A 24,996-nucleotide genomic window follows, 5' to 3' on the forward strand; every position below is an offset into this window, starting at 1 on the left:
TTGAACCCCACAGAAACTGTAAGAGCCTTGCAAAGGGAGTAGTGTGTAGGTGACAGTAGGTCCCTCGCAGCTGACAGAGATACACAGTGCTGATGTTTTTTTTTCCCTGACTAGTGTCACTGTTCATCTGAGTGTTTCCCAAATAGGGAAAGGGGTATGAATTCTTACAGCTAACACTGTAATTATCAGCACATCTCTCTAAGTAACTGTGACTTTGTAACATGACCTACGTTTGTCTCTGGGGTCAATGTTATTCACTTAAATAACAGCAGAGCATACACTGTAAGTCTTTTTTCTAGCATTACTCAACTTGTTAGAAACAAAAGATGACAAGCGCCTGTGTTTGCTTTCTCTGCTGAGTGACATAGTTATGGGAAGGCAGGATCTGGGATGATCCTCCACTGCTTGCCTTATAAGTTTATGGGGGAGCTCAGATTATGAGGTGAGGGGTGAATCCCCCCAAAAAGAAGGTGAACCTTAGAAGAAGGCTTGAAATACTGGACATTTGAGTAGTAAAGTTACTTGGGATATTTTTAAAAAGGGCTGGAAGCTGGATGTATTTAGTAAAGTGAGAGAGAGGAATTTTTTTCTGCTCACTTTCAAGAAATCATTGACCTTTTTTTATCTCAACTGATGTCTTGGGTGGTCTTTTATTAGAGTGAATTGTCGTTATCCTAACCTGTTCTCTCAGTTTATGTAAAAAATGTTATTTTTAAAAGTTATGAGAATCATTTGGCGATCTGACCAGGTACTGTGTTTAGAGTGGTCATTTTCTAAGTGATTAATAGCACCCTGTAGGGGAAATCCAGCCTGTGAGAGTGAGCTGTCTGGTTGACAGGGGTGTGTTCACGTTACACTGCAAGATACATGTACCTTGGGAAGCTGCCCTTCTACCAAATCCTAGACTGGGACCTTCCTGCCAATGAATATGATTTGGGAATGGGGAACTTTAATGTCTAACTTTTAACTAGACACACCTTGTGTTGCTATCAAAGCAGCAAGGGTTTTCCTCAGCCACACGCTGCAGCAAAAAGAGAAGGTAATATGGAAGCAAGTTTTACTTTCCAGCTTTTTTCTCCACAGGCTATTGGAACATCATTGTCCATGGACGAAAGCACTCCTACAGACTCTACACGAAGCTGTTGAACGAAGCTATGCGCTGGGCCTCTGCCATTCAAGGTGTCATTGACAGCAAAGTTCCCATAGAAACACCTACACAGCAACTAATTCATGACATCAGGGTAGGTGGCATCGTGCTAATTCCCAAGAGAGCTGGGAGCAACCAGATCACGACTGGCCTTACCATGTCATTGTTGAGAATCTCGCAAGAAGTGGAGTTGCTGTCTTAGAGAAAAAAAAAGAAGAAAAAACTTATTTCATAGAAATCTAAATGTTTGTGCAACTAGATAATCAAATCTTAATGTGAATTTTGGTTTTAATTGGCATGTGAACTGATTGGCATAAGTTTAGGCTGCAGCTGCTGTGTAATTACAGATTGCATGCAGGATTACACCATTAAGCATTTGCAAATCCCTGCTGCATCTTTCCCTCTCCCTAAGCATCCTCTGGACACAGATATGAAAATTTGCGTTCCTCCCAGCCTTGTGACTTTGCTGTAGCCTTAAGTCCTGTTTGCACCTTAGGCTTGTGCGGTTAAATAGCGTATAAAAGAGTGGAAAGAAAACACCGTTAAAAAAGACACAAGTTGTGCCACTATAGCAGGAGTAAGTTTTGAAAAGGCTTCTTTCCAGAAACTCTGGCAAATTAAATTTGGAATCAGAAAATAGACCAAAGCATATTTCAGATGAAATGTACATGTTAATAGTGATGAGCTCTAAAGTAGATGTAATTAGATTGTAACTATTCAGGAAGAAAGAGCTGCAAATGATTGTGGAGAATCTTGGGAAACTTCAACTTGGAGTTCAACAACAAATGGAGCATTGAGTTGTTAGGAAAGGAATATAGGATAAAATGTAGAAGAACATGATGACAGTGTGTATGATGGTGATGGGACCAGGTTTTGAACACCATATGCGTTTTGGTTGTCCTTTCCATAAATGCATGTAGCAGAACCAGACAACTTCAGAGAGGACAGGCTCAGTGTTATGTACGAAGCATGGTGGATCTGTGGTCAGAAAGTCCATTAACTGTTTGCTGAAGGATATACTAGGGAGGACTCATGCTATACATGCCTGTTACATGCCTGCATTAGGTATCAGCCACAAGCCACTTTTGAAGTCAAGATGCTGGGCTCGGTGACCTTTGGTAAGACCTCGCCTGGCTATTCTTATGTTTAATTTTCAGAAATAATGTAGAGAGTCATTTTTATATGTGAATTATGCTTTGGTCACCTTGTCCCTCTGTGGACCTCAGAAACTTATATAAAGTTGATTGAGCTTGAACCTAAATGTATAAGGACATCCATGAACAAACTATCCCCATCTGAAGAGAATTCCTTTTTTTTCAGGAAAACAGCACAAACTTGGAAGTAGTGGAACAGACGTATAGGAGGAACCCAATCTTGCGATATACCCAGCACCCTTTGCATTCCCCATTGCTCCCACTACCATATGGGGATGTTAGTGTCAACTGTAAGTATTTTACCTATGTGACTGAATTTTCTCACATTTTGAGGATCGTTGTGAAGCCGGAGCACCACAGAAGTGGTCTGTAAGCTCTCTCTGTGCAGGTGAAGTCTGATGGGGCAGTGTAGCCCACAGGGTTCAGATAAAGCGAGCAGTCCCTTTGTTTGCATAGTAGTATTTCTTGTTCACTGCTTCATATCTTAGGAACGCTGAATCTTAAAGTAAATGGAGGCAAATAGCTTATCATCAGTCCAGGGGATGTGCAGCCCGTCATCCTTGAGCTGCAGCTGGGATGCGAATGGCTCCAGTGCAAATCCTACAACAGGATTACATCATGCAACTGGCAGTGGGATAGGTCATAAAGAAGCTGCTGTAAAACCAAACTAAATGAGCCCTTTCTTCAAATACTTCAGGAGCATGAAAGAGCTAAACTGTTTGATAAGGCCACCAGAAAACCAGTGATTTGCTGATGATTCCAGACGATTTGGCATACTAAAACTGAAAGCTTCTGCTGAAGACCTACAGGAGAATCTCTAACGCGGAGTGACTGGGTTGCAAAATCTTTTCAGAAATTAATTTCAATCTGGGTATGCAAAGTAATGCATATGGAAAAAACCAGTCTGCCACAGAGGCGGTGATGGGTCTGAGTGATCTAGTTCTGCTTAGGAAAGTGAACACACATTTACATAGCTTTATGAAAATGTTGACTCTTGTGCTGAGCACAGAAACAAAACAGCTAATGCAAGGTTTTGAAAGCTTAGAAAAGGAAAAATAAAGTCTTTGTGCAGCTGTATTGATGTATCATGCACCTGCATCTTGAATACAGGATTCAGTTTGGCCTTCCGCATCTTAACAAAGATATAGGAGAGGCAAAAACCTACCCCAATAAGATGAAAGGCATAGAAAGGTCTGCCTACAATTAAAAGACCAAAAACCTACCCAAATAAGGTGAAAGGCATAGAAAGATCTGCCTACAGTTAAAAGACCAGATAAAGCAGTGTCAAAAAGAGTTTTTTAGGGCTGGAGGGCTGTCATGGAGAAAGTGAAAGAGGAGGAGCTGCTCGTGGTCTCTCAAAGAATCAAATTAAATGGCAAAGTAAAAGCACGGGAAAATGCTGAAATACAGAAAAATTAGGAAGTACTTCCACTGTGGAACGTATTGCTAAAGGGCTGTGTATTTGTATTGTACTATTAATGTATGGTTACTGAGGAAGCAGTGGCTGCATAGGAGATTGAGAAGGACCTACAGCCTCAGGAATGCACAAAGGCAAATGAAGTCTGCAGCGGTATTGTAGTAATCGCATTCTTCTGAGCAATTCCAAGCAGACATTTAGGTGCTTGAAAACATAGCCAATGTTGCTGTGGGCATTTTACGTAAATGATATGTAAAAGCTGCATCTTGTCGAAATTGTACAGCAACTTGTCGAAATTTTGTGTTGACTCGGGGGTCAAAGCTAATCTGAACACAACACAGATTTTGGAAGTATGTAAGCTAGGCTTCAGTGTCTGCATTCAGGCACCTAATGCCTTAACTGCATTAGCGACCCTCTGCTCTCAGGTGAGGAGACAGTTTACACAGAAGTGACTTTCTGCCACCCCTTCAGCTGTGTCTGCGGATGAGGTGTCAAAAGCTGTCTCTAGACACCTTATCTGCAGACACTGAAGCCTGAACTAGATTTTAGTTTTTCTCTTGAAAACATTACTCTGCTTTTCTGCACAATATACGAGTTTGCAGTGGTGACAGGTTAGGTGTTGGTCAATACTTACTAAAACTGCATTTGCACATTTAAGGGGGAAGCATTAATGAATTTTGAGTATAAATTTAAGTTCAAGAGATGAGCTAATGCTCAGGTTGCTGTTCTGTGACAGAATACTGCAATTGCGAGTAGTGTTGCTAGGCCAGTAGAAAAGTAAGGAGATGCTCACCTCTTGTCACCTTTGTGATTGTTCCCCAGTGCAACAAGAGAAGGGTTACAGCAGCTTACAGGATGAAGCAGTGAAGATCTTTAACTCCCTTCAGGAAATTGAGACAGTCTCTGACCCCATACCCATTATCCAAGGCATCCTGCAGACCTGCCATGATTTAAAGCCCCTTCGTGATGAAGTGTACTGTCAGCTCATCAAACAAACTAACCACATGCCGCATCCCAACAGTACTGGGAATCTGCACCACTGGCAGCTGATGTCATGTATGAGCTGCACTTTTCTGCCCAGTAGAGGGATCCTGCGCTACCTCAAGTTCCACCTTAGAAGGTACGCATCCTGTTTGCAGCCTGTTTCCTTTCTTCCTGATCATCATCTGTTTTGCGCTCCTCCTGTGCAAACGTTTCCCTGTCGTGTTGCAGACTCCTAACTTTGTGCACAATTCTTGCAACCAGTTGTTCTGCTGTATTCAAACTCCACCCCCGTCCCTTGCCACCCATCTGTTGTTTCAAAAGGATGCAGAAAGTAAGGCTACATAAATAAAATACCATGAAACTGTTAAAAGTGGATTTTCAGCTGATCACCCACTGCTTACTAATGTCCATATAAACATTCTCAATTAGGAGGAAAAGTGAGAGCTGTACTTTCATATTCACTGAAATTTGTACTACTTTCCGTGTGCCACGGTCAAAATGCATACTGTGGAGTAGTAGGTAGACTGTAAATTCAATTAATAATTTTTCAGTATTTGTTTGCTTAACTAAGCACGTAATGCTTATAATTTTTATTTCTAGTCTGCTTTAACCTCCAATTTTCAGGAACTACATGAAAGCGTACTACATCACGTTTCTTCCCAGTTCATGTTCAGTACGTTATGCAGCTTTCCAAAGCAGTCTGCATTTGAGCTGAGTTGCAGCTGTGCAACCTGTCTCCATTCATTAATGATGAGAAAAAACGATAAAGTATATTTGATTCCTTGCAAACTAGAAATGAGTGAGATGAAATTCTTGCCAGTGTACCAAATAGCTGAGTCTTTCAGACATCCAGAGCCTGGTTCTAAGGGATGCTGATGACTACTCCATGTTGTCATTTCATGTTTTTATCACTGGAGCTGCAGGTAATGTTATACTCGGAGCTCCTGGCCTTGGAGGGAGACACCATGTACAAACATCTATTTTCTACCTTCCCATTTCTGAAAATACTGTACAAGTAGCTAAAGCATAGCTAGCAAATTAAAAAATCAATTAAGAATAAATGAGAAAAAGTTTATATTTGATTTCATAGTTTTGTAAATTCAGACAGTCAATCCTGCCATCTTCAGCGGATACTACACTCCTGAAAGACCGAACTGTTTGTTTGATGCATTGCTGAGAAATGCCACTGATGTGACTGGAGTGACTAGTAAAAGCAGGCTCATTCTTCCTGTGGTTGTACTTGACTCATCCTCTAAACTTTTCCACGTACAGTAGTCCAGGTTATACAGTAAAGTACTTGCTTTCTGGTTCACTATGTAATGGTTTGTTTGTTTTGGTTTTTTTTTGTTTCTCTTTACAATTAGGGTAAAAGACCTCTTTCCAGGCTCAGAAATAGACAAGTATGCGCAATTCATTAGTGATTCCCTGAAGAGAACAAAGACAAGGGAGTTTGTGCCCTCCCAGGAGGAAATACAGGCTCTTCTCACCCGAGAAGAAATGACCACAACAGTGTACTGCCATGGCGGTGGCTCCTGTAAAATAACCATCAATTCACACACAAGCGCTGGGGAGGTAATGCGTTAGTAGCGTTTACCAGATGTAAGCACACCTCTGTCTGGATGCTGGGTCTGTTGAAAGGACTCTTCTTTCCCCATTCGTCTCTAATTTCTCATTGGTATTTTGTAATTAGTATTTTTGTTGCTGTATCCACGAAGTCTGTAGGGAAAGCTCAGCTTATTCCACAGGTTCAGAATGGTGCAAGGCCTATGCCCAGGTTGTAGAATATCACTTAACAATTGTGTGCAAAATCTAAATGCTTTTGGTGTTCTGCCCATTATAAAGGTAATAATTCTGAAGACTTACTAAAAAGATTTTTCTGGACAAATTCAGGATATCACAGTAGAACCCTTTCAGAAGGGATATTCTGCCAGTAGCTCAATGTTAGCAGGTAGAAGCAAGATTACAGCTTATAGTAGGCATTTCTTTGTAAATATCAGTGCTAAACGGAGGTAAAAATAGTAGCAAAGAGTGGAATTGTTACTAGAGGAACTGAGAGTGTCATCATGACATCTAAATCCATTATGTGACTGCATCTTGAACAGAGTTCTAGTTCCCCCATCTCCAAAAGGGTGGTGGAGATTGAAAAAGTTCAGGGAAGAACAGTGAGGATGAACAAATGGAAGCAATGACTTCCCTGCAGGGAATGATCTTTTAGGGTCTTTAATCTGAAACATGGATAGCTAGGGAAAAAATGTGACAGAGGTCTATGAAAGTATGAGTGTCCTGAAGAGGATCTGATGCTTTGCTGTGAAAGTGTGTATAATACCTTCTCTGCGATCTGTGTCTCTCTGATTCTGCAGGTGGTTGAAAAGCTTATCCGCGGTTTAGCAATGGAGGACAGCCGTAATATGTTTGCACTCTTTGAACGTAATCAGCAGGTGGACCGTGCTGTTGAGAGTCGGGTGATTGTGGCTGATATCTTGGCCAAGTTTGAGAGGTAGAACATCTCATAAAATCTTTTAACTTCTAGTTGGATATAACACTTGGTTAAGTGATAGTACAGTCAGGTAGTTTTATCTAAAGCAGCTGCAGTGATTCAACAATTCACTCTGGTTTGAACTTACGTTTAGTAATGTTGAAGTGCTCTTTCTCACTGTACAGAAAGCCATGTTCATGTCTGTTTCGGTGACAAAGAAGCATTCCTTATCTGGCTTGACAGGCTGAGAGAGTTGGGCTTGTTCAGCCTGGAGAGGAGAAGGCTCTGAGGAGATGTTATAGCGACCTTCCAGTACCTGAAAGGGGCCTACAAGAAAGCTGGAGAGGGACTATTCATAAAGGCTTGAGGTGATAGGACAAGGGGGAACCAGTATAAACTGGAGAGGGGCAGATTTAGGCTTGATATAAGGACGAATTACTTCACCATGAGTGTGGTGAGGCACTCAGACAGGTTGCCCAAGAAAGTTGTGGCTGCCCCATCCCTGGAGGTGTTCAAGACCAGGTTGGATGGGGCCTTGGGCAGTCTGGTCAAGTGGGATGTCCCTGGCCACGGCAGAGGGTTTGGAACTAGATGATCTTTAAGGTCCCTTCCAACCCAAACTATTCTATGATTCTGTGGTTCATCAGGACAAAATTAGTCCCGCCTTTATCGAACAGTAATGGCGTAGTGGTAGGCTCAGAGAAGACTTGCTCAAGCCTGATAACGATCTTGTCAATTTACATTATAATAGCTGTATCAGAACAGAGAGCAAATATTTGGGTGGGCATAGAAATGCAGCTCTAACTTCTTACCATGGACTGTGATTCTGTTGCCAGACATACAAAGAAAGCAATAAACGGTGAAGGAAGTTGGTAATGCCATTGTCTATTTTATATATCTGTTCTAAAGAGAAAAATAAAATTGTTCCAAATGGGAGCAAGATGATGCTTTCCAGAGTCACGAGATTACATGGAAATAGTATTTTGAAAATGAGAGATATTTCGTGTCCCACTCCCCAACTCTTGGATTTATCTAGAACCATTGATCAAATTCTTTGATCAAGCATGTCTGAGAATAAATTTGGATCCTGGTGAATCAAAATTTCTTTTGACTCAGAAGAAGAAAAAATGGAAACTACCAGAAAAGTCTGCTGCACTGAGGTTGTCTTGGTAAATTAGGTAGTTTGCTGTGCTCTCTGTTTCAGAAATCCAGAGGTATCTTCATATCGAGAGTTGCACTGTGGGCATCCCAGCACTGTAGTGCAGCTGGTTACTGTTTCTTTCCTCTCTCATTTTCTTTCCTGTCTTGCAGACTTGCTGGCTCTGAAGAAGAAGAGGAAGAAGGACAGTGGCAGCTGTATTTTAAGCTTTATTGCTTCTTGGATATTGAGAATGTTCCCAAAGATGGGGTGGAGTTTGCCTTCATGTTTGAGCAGGTAAGCTGGCTCTGGAAGAACAAAAAAATGGAACACCAGTGATAATAAAAATGCTTTAAAAAGTTACCATTAATTTTAAAAGATAGAAATTTGGATAATGATACAAGAAGAATCATAAGTGTAACTGCTTGCAGAACATAGGTGTAAAGAAAACTGAAAAATCTTATCTGTGTGTCAGCTTACAAGGACGGCACATCCTTGGCAAGTTGCAGGAATTGACTAAAAAACCCCTGTCTTTGGGGCAATTTCTTCTGATTAACAGAGAGGCATTAGAGTGATATCACAGAAAAAGGAAAAGAAAATGTAGTTGACAATATTTGTCTGTTGAGTACTCTATTTTTAAGTCACTATACTCCATAACACAATGATGCTGATTAGGCCAGAGGTCACACTGGTGTGAAATAATCTTGCAATTGAGGGTGTGAAACTAAACTGATGGGATTACCCAGCTGCATGATTCGGCTCATCTTTCTTACTTCTAATGAATGCTTTGATCTTGCCTCAGAAAATTATAGCTGTTGAAAATTAATTAATATTTGTTAAAGGGGTCAGTGTCATGAAGACTGAAACTGGATGACAATCAAATTGATGACGTACATGACACAGACAGTGGTTCCCTTAGAGGGCTTTCTTGAAATGAAGTTTAAGTATTGTTAGCTACAGAATGTCTAGGAAATGACCAGGAACAGAATATCACAGTACTCTGTGGAAATTCATTTGTACTCAACTCTGTGTTTACAAGGCTTTCAGCCTAGACTGCTTTCACAAGGAAAGAGTGGTGGGAGAGAAGTAAGAGTAGGATGGTAGATGTTATCCAGACATTAGATGGATGCAGCAAAACAAAAAATGCATTTCACAAAAAAAAATAGGCAAAAGGAAGCAGGAGGATTCAGGAAGACACAAGTTGAAAGACAGGTAGGTGGGAGGTGCTGGTATGCAATAAGGCTGATGTTAAGTCTTGAATTTACTAGATCTGACTCTCTGGTGTTGAATACAATCTCCACGCAGAACGCGCAGCTGGTACAGCACAAAACAAACTGCCTCAATTCGAGTCTCTCCCACCTTTTACAGACCTAGAGAGTTCTCATTGTAATACTTTTACTAAAGGATAGGGGTCCCTTAGAGATTGCTGTCCTGTTCAGGGTTACAGAAAGAGGTGTTTCCCATGCAGTCTGCTCATCCACCAGTTGCAGACTTTGACTTCTGTATTATAGTGTCTGTTCTGACCTCCTGAACTTTGGTTTTGTTGCTGGGATTGGCAGATGCCAAAGGAATCACCACAAGAAGGATGTTGAGGCTCTGGAGCGTGTCCAGAGAAGAGCAACGAAGCTGGTGGAGGGGCTGGAGAACAAGTCTTATGAGGAGCGGCTGAGAGAGCTGGGGTTGTTTAGCCTGGAGAAGAGGAGGCTGAGCAGAGACCTTATTGCTCTCTACAACTACCTGAAAGAAGGTTGTGGAGAGGAGGGAGCTGGCCTCTTCTCCCAAGTGGCAGGGGACAGGACAAGGGGGAATGGCCTCAAGCTCCGCTAGGGGAGGTTCAGGCTGGACATCAGGAAAAAATTTTTCACGGAAAGGGTCCTTGGGCACTGGAACAGGCTGCCCAGAGAGGTGGTTGAGTCACCTTCCCTGGAGGTGTTTAAGGGATGGGTGGACGAGGTGTTGAGGAGTGTGGTTTAGGGATTGTTAGGAATGGTTGGACTCAATGATCCAGTAGGTCCTTTCCAACCTACTGATTCTGTGATTTACCCAGCTGTGCATAAAGGGTGCTTCTGCTTTCTAATGAGTTTGGGGGACTTTTTGTTTGTTTATAGGCTCATGAAAGTGTCATAGATGGTCATTTTCCTGCGCCAGAGGACACACTACAGCGCCTAGCGGCTCTACGGCTGCAGTATCTTCATGGAGATTATTCTAAAATAAGTTGGACCCTTGAGGGAATCTACCCAGTTAATAGACTAAGATCCAAAATACTCCACTCAACAAAGAGTAGTGGCACTACCAGTCACACTCTGGAGAGAAGACGAACAAGCTTTCTCGAAGGGACGTTGAAACGCAGCTTCAAGACAGGCTCTGTAAAGAAGCAGAAGGTAGAAGAGGAGCAGATGATGGAGATGTGGGTAAAGGAAGAGCTTTCAGCTGCTCGGGCAAGCATAGCACAGAAATGGACCAAGCTGCAGGGACTCTCTCAGCATCAGGCCATGGTGAAATACATGTCCATCGTAAAGGAGTGGCCGGGTTATGGGTCAACTCTCTTTGATGTTGAGGTGAGCCATGTATAAACTCATGTAACTACTGCCAGGGAGAGGCATCAGTCTGGAGAACAGATGCCGCTTTGTTTACTACGTTGCTCAGCAGCAGAAGGGAATTTCAGGAACTGGCTGCATGTTGTCTTAGTAAGCTTAGGATGAGTGTGCAGTACCACATAATCAAAGAGGTGTGATGCAGAGAGCACAGTGCAAGCAAGCTGACGTGTCCTAGTAAATGAATGGAGGCAGTGGATTCCTGCTCCATTAGAAAATAGAATTTGACAAATTTTGGGGGGGCTTACAAAGGGGGTGGCAAGTGAAAACAAAAGTAAAACAAAGCTGTATTGTCCTTACTGGCAAAAAGTGCAATCCTGTTCTGCAGTAGTACAACAGAAACAGCTCAGAGTGGGTCACTTAGAGCACTGTGGCCTGGTAGAGTAGGAATCCACAGTTCCAGTTTTATTTATTTAGTTGCTGCCTGAGTGGATTACCACGTGAAGTTACTTGCAGTCACTATATTATATGTAAAATAGTAAGTGGAATATTAACTTCCTAAACTACTTCAAAATCTGATGAGAGCTGTTAGATATTACAATTATTTGTTACTCAACTCATATTTGACTCACAGCAATGTCACTTCTAAATCTTTGCAGCTGGAGTGCCTACAAGATTCTTTCTGCAGACATCCTATTTTTTCTGTTGGGGTGAAGAGTTGAAATGTCTTCTGGGAGCCAGAAATACAGGGCTTTTCCTTGCATCACAGAGGATTTGATACTCCACTGCATTTATGCAAAATTTCATGTTTCTCTTTCTGCAGTGCAAGGAGGGTGGATTTCCAAATGATCTTTGGCTTGGAGTCAGCACAGAGAATGTGTCTGTCTACAAACGAGGGGACCCTAAACCACTAGAAACTTTCCAGTATGAGCATATAGTTTTCTTTGGAGCACCACAGCCTAACACCTTCAAAATTACAGTGGATGAGAGAGAAATGTTCTTTGAAACATCCCAGGTACATGAAAGCACAAGACTTATTGCATGTGCAGTTTTAATGTAATTTCAGCTCTAATTTCCAGGGAATAGGCAAGTTTATATGCAAAGAGCTTCTGCTGAATGGATTGGACAGCCAAGGAAAAAGATGAAGGGAGCTTAAGCCTAAAGTGCTGTGGTACCTCTTCTTGAATACAGGGATAAACAGGGAAAAAATGATGCCGTGAAGACCAATGAAGGAGGTTGAATGGAAATTCCCAGTGCACTGGAAAACCAGTTCTGGGTGCTTATGAGCAGGCTTATTTTTTTCATTCCCTCCCAGTACATGAATGGATAGTTCACAAACTAAAAAAAAAAACAAAAAAAAAAATTAGTAGCATTACAGTTGCTTTACTTTGAGCTACAAGCCATTTAAGTGTCTCTACAGCAAAGCGTGAACTTGTCAAGCATTTCTTTCCTTACTGTCATGTTCATATTTAGTAGTGCATGCAAAACTTGTAGTGCCATGACTTTCAAATTACAGAATCATAGAATGGTTTGGGTAGGAGGGGACCTTAAAGCTCATCCAGTTCCACCCTCCCTGCCATGGGCAGGGACACCTCCCACTTGATCAGGTTGCTCAAAGCCACAGACTTTGGACAAGGGAAATCTTCTTCTGCAAAATGACTGATATGTCTCAATGGAATTAGGTTTTTAATGTGCTTATCCTCTGTTATTGTGTTCTCTCTCTAGGTGGGAGAGATAATAAAGATCATGAAAGCATACATCAACATGATTGTGAAGAAACGCTGCAGTGTCAAATCAGCTACCAGTGTGGACAGTCATGCTAGCATCTGGACTAGGTGATATGAATGAACTGCCACAAGAGAGAGGCAGTTGTTTAATGGTTGGTGTTTGCAACTTGCCAGCACAAGTGTAGCAAAGATGTTTTTTTAAGAATTCCACTTGACTGACTACTATATTTAAAAACTGAAGTGACATCTACAGTACCATAGGATTTGCACCTCTTCCCAAAGATATTAAACAGCAACAAATGTTGTTCAATATTAACTACCCAAAACTTGGTTTTCCCCTTGCTTTTGATGAATGGTGTACCTTAAAGAAGCAAAGTCAGAAGCAGCAGCAGCATCCTGCCTGTTTTCTCTGCTGCTTTCACTGTTACCTGTCATAGTAGCAGAAAAATTTACAAGAATCACTTCTGCACTACAGGAGGTGGACTTAAACTTCCTTGCATTTCCAACATGTAAACATCTGTGATCCTGGGATCATAGCTAAAAGAATACCTGGTTTTTATTTTTTTTGAAAGCAACTTTAAAATATAAGTCATAAGTTGTCCAACTAAGAGGTCAAACCCTATATGAGAGAGCATTAAACAAACAATTAAAAACACCAAAGGTGGTTCTTGACCTTCCAATACAAGTTCACAGGTACAACACTGTAAAAAGTGGCACTTTAACTTAAAATTCTTAATACTCCAATATAGGAGAAAAGCTGTGGGACTAGCACCACTGAAACTGATTATCAGGTTGCCATCCCAGTTACATTCCAAGCAGTAACACTTGCCTAAAGAATTAATGACTGCCTTTCTACAGCTCAGGAGGTGAGACAGATTGATTAGTTGCATTTCCAGAAGAGCTGTTCTTCACAAACTCTAGGTTTTGATGGAAGTGAGAGGTTTTCATGGGGAACAGCTTGCTGTATTAAGTTCCTTCCTTCTCTAGATGGGATTTTAGGATGATGGGGATCCCTGAACTTATGTGAAGCGTTTCCTACTGAGTGAATAGGTGCCTACATAAATTGTTATAGGCAAGAATTTCACTTCTGCTCTACTACTGTAAGCAGATGCCAAACTCCTCATCTTCCTCCAAATTCTAATTGGAACTGCTTCCATCACTGAATTCCCGAATCCCCTTCCAGTCTCTCCTAGGTCCTTATTCATCAGCAAAACTGGAAAGCAATGCTGTTTTGCCAAATCAGCTGCTTCTTGGATGTTTTTATAGCTACTTGCGAAGAAGCAGAAATTCTTTTTCTTCTGAGTGAAAGATGACAATCATCTTCATTCTGTTGACTTCAGAAACTTGATTTTGTTGTTTAAAATAGTATTCAATATCAGTCACATCATAAATTGGTTGCATTAGCAATCAAGAAACCTGGTGGCTAGCCATTTTCTATGACCCTGGTCTAGTCTTGGGATCCCAGAACGCAAAGGCCCGTTCAGTTTCTTAATGAAACTGAAGAGCTGTAATGTTTATTGGGTATTTAAAATCAGTTGTCTCTATTTCTGAAGAAGTGGCAGCTAAGGCCTGTGAGCTATGAAAAAGAAATTTCATAGCAAACTAGAAGTCAGTATTCAACCGGTTCTGTTCCAATTGATGATCAAATTGTGCCATGTCACTAATACTGTGTTGCAGAACACTGTAGTTTTGAGGTTGACAGTACAAGAAAAAACACTGTATGTTATCTGTGCTTTTCTCTCATTTCCACTACACTGCAGCATGTGCAAACACTGTCCACTTGCCACACAACCAGTGTAAGAGGATAGCCACTACTGTGTATCATAGGTTCAACTGGAGTTTTGCCTTAACTAGCTTTACTGAAGGATCCTACAAATATCCCCCTTTTGTCACAAAGAATAAAAAGATGAGCAGGTCACAAGTGAGAGGGAACAGGAATGCAGGGGCACCCTGAGAAGTAACACTCTGTATCAGTCTGTACACTGACTAAATCTCTTCATGTATCAAGAGCCTTGATATCCCTGTTCTAACTCTGCACTAGCTCTGTGTTCTGGCTCTTGGGTTGCTGCAGGCAGCTTGAACCCACTTGGGAATGTAACTCCCATTACTATTTGTTGTAATTTTGCTCATTTCTATTACAGCATTCCTTCTGCTGTCTTTTTCAATTTGTAACTGGCTTTACAAGATGAAAGTTTAATAAATTATTGGATTGCAGAGGCCATATTCGCTCACAAACATTGTGTGCTTGTGTTAAGATATGTTTACTCGGAGACCTAACACTCAGAATTTGTAAGGGAAAAGTAGGCATCAATGGCATGAGGAGCAGCCCTTCCTCTTGGAAGCAAATTTTGCCTCTGTGGCGAATCATAGAAAATAGTTTGCCACTGCAAGGGGGAAGGTTTGTTTCCTTTCTGCTGCACCTGGCTGGGCTGCACCTTTGGTCAGTGGGAGATGTCCTACACAATTTCAAGGGACTGGTTCTGAGGCGGTTACTGTGGTAAAAGCAGAGCAAGCAATTAATCACCAATGACAGAAAATTGCTTCCAGCTCAATTAAGCTTCCAACTGTGCTTCTGTGACAGTAGCATGACTCAAATATTATGATCACCTGAGAGAACGTGTTCATCTCCAGAGTGGTAAATTTGGGGCCAGATGAGCTGTGAGCAACAGCCTATCCCCTATCAAAGTTCTCTCAATCCACACACTGGTACAGAAACTGAGTAGTGATGCTTTCATTTATCTCTTGGTTGGATGCTCTGAGAGCCTTGGGACCCTGGAGATAGACCTAGGCAATTTCATCTCCAGTCGCCCACAGATTTTCATTTTCTTCATCCCTATCACTTTGCATAATCTTTCCAGGTCGTCTTTTTGAGGCTGGAGCTCCCTCTCCTTACTTCAGCATCTGCTTTTCTTTTCTCAGCTGTTATATTCCTTCCTGTGTACTCCCAAACCCACTCTGTCTCTGCCTCCTTTCTGCTTAGGAAACCTGAAGTGACATGCAGGTGACTTATTTGGATGGAGGAAGGATGTCAAAACCAAATACAGGCTGCTTGGCCTACACATCTCTCCTGAATAGCCTTCTTAATGCTAGCACACTTCTCAGTCATGTCAGGCTCTGGCATGGTATGTCTCCCCTCCTCACTGCCTACTGGGCTACAACTAACTGAAACCGAATTTTTCTCTCAGTGGCACACACAGAGGCCAGCAGCAGTTGCAGCAGATTAAAGCAGGAGCTAGCTAGCCAGGCACCCTTGTTTGCAGCTGTTGAATTTCAGACTCCACTTGCTTCATCTAATACATCACTATCATGACAACAAACATGCGCCATTTCAGTTCCAGCACAACTATGACAACATGCACAATCTCATTTATGGCTCTGGTCGCGGTGAGTGACCACCCAAGGTGATGGCCAACCAACAGCCTTCTCCCACTACTGTTCTAATTCTACCACCCTGTCAGTGTGATGCACACTCCCTTCTGGCATCCACCCCAGTATTTCCCTATAAGTCAACCCAAGTTTGTATGGTGTAACGTTTATTTTATATTAAAGAGTTTCATGCCAGTGGGCGTTAAGAGTTACGCTTTGGAACAGGGCACAATTTATAATCGGCACTTATACAGTCAACATAAAATGGTTTATACACAAAATTACAGGTTATAGCACAGGCACATGTATCTAGTTATTAAAACAGTCTGACTGTACACTTCAACTGTTTATTTACACCTTGTTCTAAAACACAGCCTTTCCCTACATAAGTTCTATGTTATATCATTACTCTATGCATTGACTTCAAAGCAATGTGCTTCTCTTGGGCATTTAAGCAAATCCCTCAAACATGAATTCCAGCCCCTTCAGCAAAATGGAAGCTCCTAAATCTGCAGATTGCCTATTTGCTAAGTTCTTGTCCATATCCCATGCCAGCAATTCCTAATGCAACAATCAGATACACACTTCGGGCTCATGCCACTATCAACACAGAGGCAATTGCCGAGAACCTGATTGCCAGTGAAAATCACTTTCTCTCTACCTACCTTTTAAGTACTGCTCTTCAAGGATGGCTGCATGCCAGACAGCCTCTTCAACAGGGAGGATGCCATCTCACAGCATACCTGGACTCCGCTAGCGTTTAGATCTGGATGCAACCAAGAGTGAACACATGATGTTGGGCGATTCCCAGTTCTTGCCAGATGTCAGCTGCCACCCTCTGCCCTGTGGGCTGGGCAGCCTGGCCGGCTACAGAGTACAGCTGGGGGCAGGGAGCCCGGCTCCACTGCCTGCTAACATTGCACGCAGGGACACGTCTGTGGATGCCCACAACCCTCAGGCCCTGCACCTGGCACAGCGATGCCTCAGGCTTCCCCGAAATGTGATGGCTCAGCATTACCAACACAAACACCTTTCTGTAAAAGCAAACACTCGTAAATCCCAAGTGACTCAATGAAGTAGTGAGTGCCTGTCAATATAAACTCAGCTGGTTCTGTAACAGGCTTTAACTGGTCACAGGCTGTAATTGGCCACAGGTTTTGCAAGTCCACTAATGAAGCACAGAGGCTCATAAAAGCGACTTACCTGTCTTGTTTCTTTATCCTGTTGCAGCATGAGCTGAGAGAAAGCAACTCAGCTGTCCTCAGTTGTGCCTTGTCAGGGTGCGCCTGGGGCACAGCAGTGTTTAAAGTAGGAGCTTTCCCCTTCACCTCCCCCAGGATGGTTGCATCTTGGTAAGTCATTCTCTAAGCAGTGTGATGCAGAGGAAGGTTTGTCATTATGTGCTTGGAAGCAGAGGTGGCCCTGCAAGGTATGACTGGTGTGGGGCATAAAGGTGTTGAATCTGTATCAGGAAAAGCCCTGGCTGCAGAAGGAAGGGAGGCGTGGAGGGGGCCTCTGGGGACTGGAAATGGGGAGAGCTGGCTGTTGCCCACAGCAAACTCCTCGTTGTTGCACAGTGTTTGGGTTGGGTTAGACCGCTGCTCTCCCTCTGGCTGCTGTAGGTTTATTGCTCCAAGATAAGAAGAACAGACCCCCTGCTGCGAAGACACGGTGTCTTGCTGTCATGGGATATTCTGTCTGTCAGTGGTATAGCTCTCTTTTCCAGCACCCTGTGTCAGTGTGGGGCTATTGGTCATGGTCATCCCTCACCTCTCAGGCTCACGGCTGCACTCAACTGGCTGCTGCTCCTTAGGAAGAGGTGCTCTCTGGTCTCCTTCCCCAGCGGCTGGTGCTGGTGTAAGACTGCCTGGTTGGTTCTTGTGTCCGTGGTGGTGAGCTCATTGTTTAGTGACCTATTCATGAGTGCTGTGCAGCTGGGGAGAGACGGAACAGGTACAAAGCAGAGCAGTGGCCCCAGGAGACAATACACGGAAATTTCAGGAGCCCCATCCTTTCCTGCCAAGTAGTTCATGATCAAGCCCTAGGTAAATGTGCCCTTGTATTATCCACACACCGTTACAATTCATGCTCCCACTTGATATAAGATGCTCTTTAAAAACCAGAACATGTTTATGAAAACAAAGACAGCAGTTCACTTACTAATGGGGATGACATTCAAGCATACACATTTGTGAAATCATTTCAGTTAACTACTTTGTAAGTTTTATTTGAATATGCATACAAGGCTTGCTGTTTTTTTCAGCGTGTAAGAACCACATTTTTGTATAATTATCTACTCTGTATCATCTATTAAAGGGGAACTGTGACACATGACATTTGAAAAGAAAACAAAAGCAGAAATAGAATGCTTACTATCTGTATGAGTGTCCTGAGATACAGTGTGCAGAAAAAGACCTTTATTCTCATTCATTATAACAAAAGATGTGCACACAAGGCACCAGCACAATGAAGAAAGCACATTTTGCAATAATTATTTTCTATCACTGAAAATTCACTTTCTTAAAAGCCACTGTGGAGTAAACTATTCTATTCATGCTGAAAAGGAGCAAAGCAAATAACTGTTGTTCTGTTTATAATTATAGTCCCTTCTGCATTGGCAAACAGAAATCCAGACGGACTTAAAGTCTGTGTTGCATTACTGCATAATCACAAAAACCTCATCTGGTATCCTCCCCTACATCCTCAAATATGTCAAAAATCTTAGTTACAACTGCCAGATATTACAATAGAGTCAACATGAATTTTCAGAGTGAAACTACCATATAGGAATAAAACCAAGATAACAGCATTTTATACTGGCATTTATGCTATATGCCATTTGCAACTTAATTTGCTATCAACAGAAAATTACCTTTTCTAGTGCTTTGTCAGCTCTTATCTTAAAACTCTTCAGAAATAAGTGGGAAAGGTCCATTAGAGTAACGATTTCATTTCTCTCTACAGTAGCTAATCATTTTTTTCCCTAAGCTTAGTCCTTTAATATTTGCCCATAGCTCTGCCTTTAAAACTGCAGTCTGTTTAACTTGGTAAATAAGAACTTTATGTACTTCTTGACAACAGAATGAACTCAACAAACTTTTATGAAGCTGAGTGTTACATATCCCACTGTGCTCCATACTCGCCATAAGAGTGGATGCATAAAGGGTACAAATTGTAATGCTTTATCTTTGTTTATTTGCAACCACACACAGAATACCACTGACAGGCCATGCAATTTACTTCCTCCGTTTGAAACTGTTTAGATGTATAACGTATGTCCACCAGAGCACTGAGCAGATGGTACATTCGGTTTAGAGAAACAGGAAAGAAATGCTAAGAAGTACAATTGCATTGGGCTCAAACAGTGCTCGGGCATAAGCACTTGTGGACTAAGTTTCTATGTCAATTAACTTATTGATACAGAAATAGTATTAAAACAAAACTGCTGGCTGGTCTAGTGGCAGATGTGCATTAACCTTTCCATGACAGTGCCCTTTGAGACTGGGCAAAATTCAGGAAGAAGAACCAAAGATGATGATGCTCCACTCACCATGAAAGGAGCTCATTCCTGCAGGATTGAGCTCTGCCCTAACAAGAGGGAGGCAAATGAAATGATATTGTCTCACACAGCAAGTTTTAAGCATTCAAAAATCTTAGTGGAGAGTTTTCATCTAGAGCCGCCAGAGTCCAGCAGACAGCCCATGCTCTGAGATGCAGGGGGTTTAGGATGTCTTCCCCACTCCGTTGCTCTGGGATCTGGGAAAAGCATTTCATTTCTGTGCTCCTATTTCCCTGCTCATCATCTTCACTGTCTTAAACAACAGAATGTTTCATACAGCAAGCCATTACTTTAGCTAAAAATAACACTGCCCTCGATCAAGAGTCACGGATTTTAGAGCTCTGAAATTCAGAGTTCAGAAGACACTTAAAAGGAATACATCTTATGCTTTAATTGCAAATATTACACAGCTGAAAGCAATATAACTTTGCCCATATCTAATGAGAAATTATGTTGGGAGCCCTTAAACTGCTTTGGAGCTAAGATGGGCCACAAGGTGCTAATGAACTGCATCTTAATTAAAAAAAAAAAAAAAAAAGGCACAGAGGAATGTTTCCTTTCTGTGCAAACCCAGAAGCATCTTGATAAAAGCCAGGTATAACTATGTTCCACGATGAAGTATGTTAGCTGCAAAAACAAAATTACCGTCATTCTTTTTAAGTACATCAAAATTTGCTATTTTTCTTACCCTGGTAGCACTTGCTTATCTGCTTTAGTTGTGGTCCCTGCCTCTGTGCTACATCATTTTTTACCAGTGGTTAATGAGTCGTACTTGAGCTGTGCTAACTGCTTCCATGGAAACAAAACCTGTGAAAGCAGTTTAGTGTTTTATTTAACTTTATTCTTTCAATAACAATACTGCTAAATAATCAACCTGCACTACGGCAGTTGTGCTTACTCAAATAAGAATTACCAGTGATTAGACAACTTGGGTATGATGAAACAAAAGTGAGAAACGGACCCTTAAAAACTATTTACATCATTCATAAGAATCAAATATACATTTTTTAATAAAAAGTTATATTCATGTGTGCTGGATAATTAGAATTTTACTATTCATTTTCAATTTCAGATTCACACCTAAAAATTCTCAAAGTATGAACATCTATAAAACTACTAAATCTCAAAACATGAGAATTTGTAAATAATTTTTCCCACTTACTGTTGTTAGAAAAAAACAAAAAAACAACACTTTTTTTTTGAGTTCATTAAGTTAGAAGTCATTTGACAAAGTCCTTGGACATATAAGAACCAGAACGTGATAGAAATGAGGCTTTGTTACATTTCAAACGCTTTTCATACCAGGGCAAGTTTAAGGAGGGGAGGGTTATTTTCATTACTTAGTAACTAGCATCATAACTACTTTTTCTACCAGTTACCTCAAGAAAGAAGAAAGAAAATGTTCACAATTGTGCCCAAAGTACCAAATAAACAACAAAAGTGCTTACTTTGATCAGCAAACTAACACAATGGTTCCTTTACTGTGCCCCTTCAGGCTGCTCTTCTACCAAGCTCTACAGCGGTATCCACAAGAATTTTTTTGCTTCTTAATACAAATAATTCAACACTTGCTTAACAAAATAGTGCAAACAGGAACAAAGAAAAGTGCTGTTAATGTAAGTAAACGGCAGAGAAAAAAGGCAGCTGAACGTTATGACCTTGCACCGTTGCTTCAGAGAGACCAGTAGTACTTATCTCTGCATGTCAGAACAAGCGTATTTCGATTTACCGCATCCTACATCATTATGTGGGGAACAGATTCAGTCTTTTACATATCCTCCTTTATTAAAGTACACGTGCCTGTTCTTGTATTGTGCATTAAAAGAGTCGTTGTGCACTAAAAAAACTTTTTCAAAACATTGATTGAGCAAATCATTAAAGTAATTAAGAGGTACAATTCCGTCTTCTCCTGTTCCCTTTATAGCTTTGGAGCACGCAGAAAAGGCCACAGTGACACACCACATACAAAAATCAAGTTTAAGTTTTATGTAAAATACTCAAGTATTTTTAGCATTTATGTACACAAGTTTATTTACCATACATTCTTTTCACTCTGTCCTTAGATATATCTCTCTTCTTTCTTGGACAGATGATGTATTTAACTTATAAAGTTAGGTATTTAACCTTAGCATAAATCAGAGTATAAGGGGGAAGCAGATGTCAGGAAGATCTCGTTACAGAACAAGGAACTCTGTCCCTGCAACACTCCAGTCCTTGGGTGTCACAGTACAAGGGATCATAACAAGGTCTTTTCTGTGCTTTGATCTACAAGAAAATCACTTGTGTCTAATTTCAGAGTAGTATGAAGACATAAAATAGAATGGGATAGGTCTTTCTCTAAATACTACCCTAAGTTTTTAAAATCTTATTTAAGTAACGCTTAGGTCCAGATACTGATTTTCACTGTAAACATTCCTGCTATTTGTGCTTTCAAACCTTTATGCAAGAAGCTGTGAAAAGAAACCAAACCATATACTTAAAAAACAGTTATGTCACAAAATAAAACATAACATTCATGGCTTGGCTTTTATAGGCCTAAGGCTTTTATTTTATCTGGAGCTTTGCTCATGTTTGCAGTTAGGCCCTAATGGGTAATTTGGTTAGCTCCACTACTACCTTCAGGGAAAATAGTAGTGATTTGCCAGCTTCCCACAGTCTCAAGGTTCAAATATTTTATTTAATTTACTCCTAGATGGCATTGTGGTTTTAGTGCAGGGCATTCCCCATAACTCTATTCAAAGTGTATGTTCTAAGGAAGATTCTTCTCTTACCAATATAATGTAATTTTTTTTTTTTGCATTCTCTCTTCTGGGGGAAAAAAAAATTACAATATAATCTTACCCCTCTATGACAAGAAAAAGAAAATTTAAATTCTAGTTGGATGGGAATTAATACTCAACTGTCTGGTAACTCCCCCCTCCGCTACTATATCAAAATTTATTACTGCTTATGGCAAAAGTTGCTACACAAACCCAGTTTATCTCCTACTTATCATCTTTGTGTTAGCTTCTATAGGGTAACCCAATGCTAGCAGCAAAATTCTTACAGCATACCAAAATGGTACATCATCTTGCATGAAGTTATTGACAGATAATTGTACAAAGTTACAGAATTTATGCAGCTATTTTAACTGCATTTGTTAAGGTGATGTTCCATGAAGTACTGTTGGCATTAATTAAAAACGCTTTTCAGTAAAAAGAAAAAATACTGTAAATTAAAAAATATCACAGAACTCTAGAAAAACTTGCACGTTAAATGGCTGAGGCCAAATGTAGATACTTACCACGGACCTGAATAAAAAGTGCACTCATATAAAAGAACAAAATTTAGCCCCCATCAATAACCACCTTATTACTTTTCCAAAAAGAAGTAATAAAACATCAAGTAGTTCATTCATTATGGCTTCACACAGTGAAGTTCATGCTAAATTGCCCAGAAGGAACAGTTTCTCAATAGCTATCTTTTGTGAACATGTCATCAGTTTCATCATCATTCATTCCTCTTTGATAGCGTACTGAAGAAAAGGCACTCCAGTGAAGATGCTTCTTTTTATACAGATACCACACTAATCCAACAATGAAGACCAACATAATTAGCAGAGCAAATGCTACAGCCACCCCAGTATGATTAGAACCTGTAAGAGAACAAACCACAAACAGTTATTCTTTACGAGCTTTGGTAAAAATATTTTGTCATGGAGTCGAGGCTCAGGTAGCTATACATTAACGCTGCATGCATTTAGCTGAAGTCAAGGCAAACTGAGCCAGCTATTAATAGTCTCCACTTCATCAAGTGGGAAGTTAGGTTCCCATATGAGTCAGCATCTACTAGTGTATTAACTTCCTAATCATATTTAGGTTAGAAGGGACCTCTGGAGGTCAAAAGCCTACTAGTAAATGCCGCACTCATTTCGAGGTTTGTATACTTCAGAAATCTAATGAGTTCTTGGACTCTCTTGGAGTGCAAGGGAACTATACTTGGACTCTCTTGGAGAACAAGGGAACAAGAAAGATCTTTTTGAGGTCCTCCTGAGCAGCACCTACTCCTGCATTTCCAGTTCAGTGAAAATGTATACAAAATCAGAAAGACTCCATTGCTGCTCAGGAACTTTCTTACTAATTGCCCAGGTAACTGCTTTGTTTCCTATACAGAGCAGAGTAGGAGAAAGTAACATGAGGTCTGAGTTTTTCTGGAGCTGTGGGGCACCATTTCCAGAAGCCTCCTCAAGACTGAAAACAGTCTGCAGTACCTGCTTACTTGGCATCTCTTACAAGCAACAGCATTTCTGTTTCCACCTACCCAGACTTGCCCATAAGAGATACCCCATGGTAAGAAGTGATAGCGACTACTCTTACGTTCTCTCCTAAGTGGAAATTACAGTTCCCTCCCTTACCCTTTAGTGGATAGTGGAAGCCAGGAGAAGCAATTTCCTCTAGATTTGTCCCTGAGTGAAATTTTATGGCAAAACAGCAACAGAAGTCTTTTGCTTAGGCAGAGGCACTTGGTAGGTTCCTTTTTGAACTGCAATTTCATTATTTCAACATGCCTTCTCCATCAAAAAAGGAAAATCCTGAATATAGTCACTACAAAATTAAATCTCTGCTAAAAGCAACGGTTCCATACCTAAAGGAGCTTTACAAACCACTCTGCCTTGACTATGACCGCAGTCAACTTTGGACCACATGCCAGTTGTGGACAGGATAACACTGCATTTTTCATAGACTTCTGCAGTTTTATTTTCCCAGTTGACGTAGTTAACTGATGAGCCGTCAAGCCAGTTTAGGGACTGATCTGTTGAGGAAAAAAAAATATTGCCTTGTTTAGATGACCAAAATATGCTGCAATGATACACAATGTCATTCACAATCTATTGATTCCTTTAAATTGCTAAAAGAAACAAGGCTGACTCTCTTACCCATACATCAAAAGCAATAAAGATGATCACATCACTTTTAGCTGTACTTCTTCTCCGGATCTTTAGCATTTGATGCATTTGCAGCTTAACTTTTAGGCACCAATGACGGTGTCGGGGAAAATGCATTTCAGTGACTCTTGATCTTAAGCAACACAAACTGTGCAACAGGAAGAGCCTTAAGCTACAGTTAAGTCCAAAGGGCTTCATAATGCCAAATGAGGGATTCCAGCCTCAGGCAGGAATTACTGTAGGCTATCAATACTACAAAGCTATATTCTTACTGGAGGATTTATGCATTTTTATCTACCACGTGAAACACTCGTGCTTATACATGGTTGCTACTTCTTACCCTTAGAGCTCTGAGCCAGGCCAAGCCATACATTCTTCGTGATGAGATAATTTTCCTTTATATGTGTGCTCACAAAAGCATTTTCTTCAGCATCCCCTATAGTCAGAAGGGCTGCTGAAGGATCTACAGGGAAGAGGAAACTGGTCAGAATTGCAACTTCAGAGATTTTTCATTGTGCTTATACACCAAGTTTTCTGTGGGAGCAATTGCTACAGGAAAAGATTTGCTGA

General features: G+C 41.0%; 2 protein-coding genes across 2 annotated transcripts in view; one reads left to right on the plus strand and one right to left on the minus strand.

The window, feature by feature from the left end:
• Positions 1-14,812, plus strand: part of LOC104054609 (unconventional myosin-X-like) — a 95,211-nt gene extending 80,399 nt beyond the window's left edge. Inside the window, exons 33-41 of the mRNA XM_054069236.1 lie at positions 1,084-1,241; positions 2,468-2,591; positions 4,541-4,838; positions 6,067-6,274; positions 7,063-7,199; positions 8,490-8,613; positions 10,425-10,874; positions 11,674-11,865; positions 12,576-14,812. Of these exons, the coding sequence (XP_053925211.1) occupies positions 1,084-1,241; positions 2,468-2,591; positions 4,541-4,838; positions 6,067-6,274; positions 7,063-7,199; positions 8,490-8,613; positions 10,425-10,874; positions 11,674-11,865; positions 12,576-12,689 (1,805 nt within the window). The 3' untranslated portion in view covers positions 12,690-14,812. The remainder of the gene's footprint in view (positions 1-1,083; positions 1,242-2,467; positions 2,592-4,540; positions 4,839-6,066; positions 6,275-7,062; positions 7,200-8,489; positions 8,614-10,424; positions 10,875-11,673; positions 11,866-12,575) is intronic.
• Positions 14,813-21,498: 6,686 nt separating this feature from the next.
• LY75 (lymphocyte antigen 75) overlaps positions 21,499-24,996 on the minus strand; it is a 45,856-nt gene continuing 42,358 nt past the window's right edge. The window contains exons 33-35 of the mRNA XM_054069237.1: positions 24,767-24,889; positions 24,126-24,293; positions 21,499-23,136 (exon numbers count right to left, since the gene is read on the minus strand). Of these exons, the coding sequence (XP_053925212.1) occupies positions 22,952-23,136; positions 24,126-24,293; positions 24,767-24,889 (476 nt within the window). The 3' untranslated portion in view covers positions 21,499-22,951. The remainder of the gene's footprint in view (positions 23,137-24,125; positions 24,294-24,766; positions 24,890-24,996) is intronic.

The sequence above is a fragment of the Cuculus canorus genome, chromosome 6 (genome assembly GCF_017976375.1).
Source record: "Cuculus canorus isolate bCucCan1 chromosome 6, bCucCan1.pri, whole genome shotgun sequence".
Taxonomy (NCBI): domain Eukaryota; kingdom Metazoa; phylum Chordata; class Aves; order Cuculiformes; family Cuculidae; genus Cuculus; species Cuculus canorus.